This window comes from Pyxicephalus adspersus, chromosome 7, assembly GCF_032062135.1.
Source record: "Pyxicephalus adspersus chromosome 7, UCB_Pads_2.0, whole genome shotgun sequence".
NCBI lineage: Eukaryota > Metazoa > Chordata > Amphibia > Anura > Pyxicephalidae > Pyxicephalus > Pyxicephalus adspersus.
The window spans coordinates 389784-396542 of NC_092864.1; the positions used below are offsets into that span (position 1 = coordinate 389784).

Genomic DNA, 6759 nt, shown 5'->3' on the forward strand with positions numbered 1-6759 from the left:
TGATCAGAAGGGGAATTTGGGAATATGGTAAGTGTTTTTTTTCATTAAAAAAAGTATATAAGACCTACCCTGAAAATAAGACCTAGTGTGTTTTTGGAAGCCCAAAAAAATATAAGACAGTGTCTTATTTTCGGGGAAACACGGTATGTCTTGTCCTGCTGGAGGGGTGACTCCCACATGGTGTCCTGATGTATGTGACCCGCTTTGTGGAAGAGTGAGCCTCACATGGTAGCTTTGTGTTGTCTCTATGATGCTCGGCCCATACATGTGGAATGAATTTCCTGCACGGACCACAGATCCCTACAGACCACAGTTGAACAGGCGGTGACAGTTGGACAGATAACAGTTTAACAGGGGGTGACCTAAAACCATAATTACCCTGAAGGAATCCTGCACTGACAGCACTACACTGGAGGGGCTGTCAGACAAATATAAAAATAGGAAACAAATCAAATGTTCTATTTATAGGTGGAGTCACCCACTCACTTCCAATATATTTTGGGGACTCCAGGGGAGACCTTTCCATGTGGTTCCTGACCCTACTGCTGTAACTGCGGTCCTTCCGCAAGGAAATATGTAGATATGTGATCACCCCACAGAGGAAATCCCCATTCTGGATGGAGTAATATTTTTCCATTTGTAGATTCCCTGCCACCATAAGAAACCACACAGAGCTGAGCTCTGAATTGGCTGAATCTGGCAGTTTGACTTACCCTTGTCACTGTGCAAATAACCCTCAGAGGACTTGCAGGTGACATGCAATATTTACATATCTCCACACACAATAGGAAGTTGTATGAGCTGGGAACCAGATATTTACACAAGGTGTGCACTTCACGGAGCTCCAAATATTGGCCATTGCTGCAAATATGGAGGGCAGCAATTCCCTGGAAGATATGTACACTGTGCCCCCCTCCCCTGGGCGACCTAATAGGTTGCAGGCCATGGTAGAAGCTGCCATGTTCCTCCATAGTTGTCTGAGAAGCTGACTTAGCAATGCCCTCCATATTCTGGCCTTAATCTTCTGTGGGATGTAGCTCAGTGGTGGGGGACGTTGGTGTGCTGACGTACGTTGGGAAGGTTATCTGTGTAAGCACATAATAAGATTGGAGTTAAGAAGCCTGGAGGTACCTGGGACAGAGAGCCACCATGACCTCCAGACAGCCAGCACACCCCACCCCCTTCTCCAGGAGCCTGGCTCTAGTTATCACTTCCGAAATAATGGCCGGTTCTCTCTTTGAATATTCAGAAGGTTACAGTCAATACACCAACTACGTACGAGGGGAATGAAGGACATCGCCTGGTCCAAGGAGCATTCAGAGAAGGCAAATCCCCCTGCTAGGATACCCAGGGCACATATAGAACACCTATAACAGACTGGGCAATGCCATTGGAGCACAATAGGGTAAGAAGCAGAGATGACCTTCAGGGAAAATGTGAGAGCAAACACATGCAGAGGTATCACAGTCAAATGTCACTTAGTTTTCCTAAGCTGGGCTCCACCATCTGCCACTTCATATACAATCTTCCAGGTATCTAGATCCAGATAGGAAAGATTCCTTTAGCTTTTGCCCCAGTGGGCCTGATTTATTAAAGCTCTCCAAGGCTGGAGAGAATACATCAGTGAATCTGGGTGATCCAGCAAACCTGGAACAGATCTGGTCCAGGATTAAAACATTTGCTAACAAATAGCACATGACTTTTAAGAAATCCATTCAAGGTTTGCTGGATCACCCAGCATTACTTATGAAAAAGGAGGGCTTTATTAAATTAGGCCCATAGTCTGCACCCAACCAAACTATCCCTATAAATCTATGGTGTCGGCCAGGCCATCTAACCTTGCAGAAATTTCAGGGTAAACGTAAATCTGGACAGCTGTACCTCTTTAGCAGCCAATCAGCTTCTCCAGTTCCTATTGCAGGTTAGACTATAAAAGGAAACAAAAGAAACCTTGGCCCTCAGTCACTCGGTGACTACAATCTCAACTCATAGATGGTGCAAAGATTTCATATATTATATATCAGATATGCAGCACAATACCAGTACTGCCAAACTTTCAGGTCAAGGTAAGCACTGAGTAGTCCGCCTGTATCTGTAGTGCGGGTGCTGAGTAAGCAGCCTCCCCCCTCCATCTCTGCAGCTATCTGGAGGCTCCGTCCAATGACAGAAGAGGCTCAACTTTCAAGAATCGCTCACACTGCAAGCACAACGAAAGCTGCCCCTCCATCACACAGTCCCATATGGGGGGTATACAGCATGCAAGCCATGATGGAGGTGCCAGGGATTCACTACTAAAAACATTACTATTCCCAGCTCCTCCCCCCCAAAGCTTCTCAGGACTTTATACTCGGAAATCAACCTTTTCCTGACACAGTAGATATTGGCTCCGTGCTGGAGGGGACACAGATGGTTCAATGTCACAAATATGAGAGCCTGAAACACCAAATCCAGCCCAGCAATGTAAATATGAAACATCTGTACTCCGAGATAGATCACATACATAGGACGGAGAGGAGTGTGAAGTTTGTGATTGGTTGATTCCAGAAGTTGCCATGGGCGGGAAGCCCTTAGGGCCTGGCAACATGTAAAGTAGGAGAATGATGCTGGTAAAGGATTTCCCTGACACAACTTCCTGTCTGGAGATCATTCTGTTTGGCACCTTGAATAACGAACTCAAAGTAGATGCAAATTCATCAACAATTCACCTGTGTAGTATGAGTGAATCATCACGTTACTGTACTAAATACCTACACACTGTGCTTATATTTGCCTCCTCTTACTCCTAATTAATGAGAGATGGTGAAATGAGATTATGGCTGACAATCATAGGAGGATGAGGATGACTAGATTGCAGCAATGACAGGATAATAGAAAGGGATTAACAAGGACAACCATGGGAGGATGAAAAACTCACAGTAACCATGGGACAGTAGATTGAAGGGGGCAATGATGACAAGCTTGCTGTAATTATGTAATTATGAATATAGAGTGAATGATGGGAGGATGAGGATGACAAGCTTGCTGTAATTATGAATATAGAGTGAATGATGAGAGGATAAGGATGACAAGCTTGCTGTAAATATGAATACAGAGTGAAGAATGACAAGCTTGCAGTAATAATGAGATGGTGTAATAAATATACAGGCGACAATGAGGACAAACTTGCCGTAATGATGAAACAGTAGAATAAGATTTACAGGGAATGACGAGAGGATGGCAAACTGACAATAAAATGACACGTTTCTGCCTCTGAGCTCTCTCGCTCAGACATTGTACATAGCGCTCTTTCCTTTGACCTGTCAGTGCTGCACACAGCAGACAAACCAGCAGCCAGTCAACCCAGCAACACACAACATGCACAGCACACATCAGAAGATGCACAGCACACATCAGAAGATGCACAGCACACATCAGAAGATGCACAGCACACATCAGAAGATGCACAGCACATGGCCGTTGGCCAGCTCTCACCATGTGTATAGATGTTGCCCAGCTCATTGTGCAGGTAGAATAAGCTCCTCATACATTCCGCTCCACTGGCCACAGGACGGTACCCTGTCAGTACAAACTTATTGAACTGGAGGTGAGGGGGGGAGCTGGCCCAGTCCAGCAGCCGGGGACCGCTCAGAAACGCCATGGGTCTCCGCAGGAATAGGCCTGTCCTCCGTACAGAAAGGATTCCCAGTGCAGTCTTATCGAGTAACGTACCAGCAGCAGCTGCTCCACATGTACCAGTATTTTGGATATGTCAGCAGTTTCTTCTCCACCTGTAAGGATATTCATGTCCTAGATGTGACATTGCAGAATATATAGAGGTCCATTGTCTCTGTCCTCCGATCCCGTACGGGGTAACTTGTCAGGACACTTCGGACAGGCTTTAAGCTGTGAATGCTATGCAGTCTGCTTACTGGTATTAGCAAGCTGCAAGTTGAGACTAAGCCGTGAGGAGGTCACCAGGAATGCCGCGATCTAACGCACACACAAATATTTGTCATGCCTCCTCATTCACAGCCGCTCACACTGATGAATTCCATACTAGCTCCATTCAGTGACATCATATCCAACTTTTCTCTGCCTGGGATGATGCCCCGCACTGCATCCACTTCACAAACTTGTCACGAGAACTCATTCCTGGAAAGTCAGTGAGTGTCCAATCAATGAGCTCCACACACACAGGACAATTCCCCACTTTGTAACCTGTACAATGGAGGAGCAGGAAGTCTCTGGCCAGCAGCTACAACTTCACATAATGACACAGGACATTCTGCTTCCTGGAGAGTCATTCATGTTTCTGCTGCCTTGTGCAAAGCAACACAAAGTACAACATTTCCTTCCCCACCACAAACACTGAGATACTTCCGGCTGATATCCACACACCATCATATAGTACATCAAATCCAGAGGGGTGGTCTATAGGTCTAGATGATGGAGCTCACAGTCAGAGGTTTGTCCCCTTCTAAAAATCACGACATATGACTGACAGCTCCACACAGTCCCTGCTCATCTGTGACCCCAAACACTTTACAATGATATCCGAGCAGGAAGAAGGTGTCCGCAGGTCTTCACAATCACGGTGTCTCCAGGAAGGAAGGTGTCCCCGGGTCTGTAGCTGTCAGAAAAGGATGGAGATGACCCACATCATGTAATGCAAACTTTTAGACTGTTAGCTATCTCTGGGAAAACTAAATGGTGAGGTATCTTGTGATAACATTGAAGATATATATAGTTGGTGAAAATGTCTCCAACTATAGAGGGTCTGCAGTAAGGTCTACTTCCAAGAATTTGGGAATGTCTGTCACTATTAGTCTTTAGCATGTAGCTAGGACTAGTTGGCAAATGCGAGGGGTCTTTAGTATGTAGCTAAGTGATGTCTCTCACCATTGGGAAAATTCTAGTATGTAACTATGTCTAGATGGATGTGGGGATGTCTTTAACCATAAGGATTGTCTCTGGTATGTAGTTATATCTAGTTGGAGAATATAGAGTGTTTCCTAATATGAGAGGGTCTTTATTATATAGCTAGGCCTAATTATAGAAAGTGGGGATGTCTCCTACCATAGAACAGTGTCTAGTATGGAGCTGTATGTACATTGAACGTGTTGGAATGTCTCTCACCATAGAATTATTAATGGTACGCAGTTATGCCTATTTGGGAAAATGGAGATGTCTCTCCCCATAGGATGCTCTCTCATATGTAGGTATAGCAACTTAGACAGAGAGGGTGTCTTTTCCTTTAGGTCTTTGCCAATTTGAAGAATGTGGTAATGACCTTCACTACATGTAGGTCCCTGCCATGCATCTAGCTCTAGTTGGGTAATGTATGGATGTCTCAGACCCTGAAATACCCTCTCAGTCAATTGGGAGGACAGTAGAAAAGATTTTGTTGAGGGGAATTCTGGATCGAGTCTTTCCGCTGGATGGTGATGTCTCTGCATGGAGGATGGAATTCTGGGTCAGGCCTTGCCTGTGATGAACGCCCTCTCATCCCACACCCTGCGCATAGACTTTCCAGCAGGCTTAGCAACAATCCACTCACCAGTAAGTTGTTGAGGGGCCGTCAGGGGGCAAGGTTACCAATCTGTTACCCCTTGCCAAATACACAACCATAGGTAGACTGCCACCACGTGCAGTCGTTGTCTTTAGCAACAAGATTATATCAGTGAGATCTTCCTCTGCTAGGCTTACATGACTTTTTCTATGCCAACCAGTTTTTTTCAAGTCTGCTGAATCCAGAAATGACATTGGTTTCATTGAGTTGGCCCTAGTTCTTGTGATACAGGTAGCGGAATAGACGATTCTACCAACAAATGTTACACAGCATATTATTTTCAATCTTTATTTACACCGATGTTTTGCATTTTATATATTAAATGTAGCATTATTTTCATGAAACTTTTATTTGCCTTTTTATTCATACATTTTTAAATATGTGTTCTTCAAGAAGAAGTTGTTTAAATGACCCAAATGTATTTTGCTACATTTGTGGTGAATATTCTCAGCAAAAACAAAGAAACATTACAGTATTAGTGAAACAAGCATATCTTGGATACTTTGGTATTAAACTGGGGCCCCAAGATAAGTATTGGGCTCCCCATATGGTATGCAACTTGTATAGAGTGTCTACGTCAGGGGAAAAATGGAAAACTGAAAAGTGTGAGATTTGTTGTACCTATGGTATGGCGACAGCCCAGAAATCATCATAATGATTGTTATTTGTGTGCTGGGAATGGAAAAGAATCGTTACAAGAAACACAAGTGGGAGTACGGTGATATGGAATCAGCGACCTGTGCCGCATGGTGCTGATGTTAAACCTATTGACCCTAACTTGCATATTACCCGTCTGTGGGGTACAGTGTCACATGCTTTAGCAAAGTCCAAGTACACTATATCAACTGCCACTCCACTGTCTACCTGTTATTTACTTCCTCATAAAAAGAGAGGATATTTGACAACTTCTGACTTTCTGGAAAAGAAGCAGTATTATACCCCCCTCTCTGGTGTCCAGTGTCTCCCCCCCCACTCTTTTCCCTGTAATAGAAGCAGTATTATACCCCCTCTAAGGTGTCCCTGTGTCTCCCCTCTATTCCTCTATTCCCTGTTTTAGAACAGGTATTATACCTCCCTCTTTTTTTTCCCTTGTCCCCCCCCCTTCTGTTCCTTGTAATAGAAGAGGTAAAATACCCCTCTCTGGTGTCCCTTGCCCCCCCCCTCTGTTCCCTGTAATAGAAGAGGTAATATACCCCCCTCTCTGGTGTCCC

At 44.6% G+C, this 6759-nt stretch overlaps 1 protein-coding gene across 1 annotated transcript in view; it reads right to left on the reverse strand.

The window, feature by feature from the left end:
* The window catches only part of PAQR4 (progestin and adipoQ receptor family member 4), a gene marked incomplete at its 5' end in the record, with an annotated part of 14915 nt that extends 9456 nt beyond the window's left edge, over positions 1–5459 (reverse strand). Inside the window, 1 exon segment of the mRNA XM_072417029.1 lies at positions 3472–5459. Within this exon segment, the coding sequence (XP_072273130.1) occupies positions 3472–3637 (166 nt within the window).
* Between the last annotated feature and the right edge of the window lie 1300 nt (positions 5460–6759).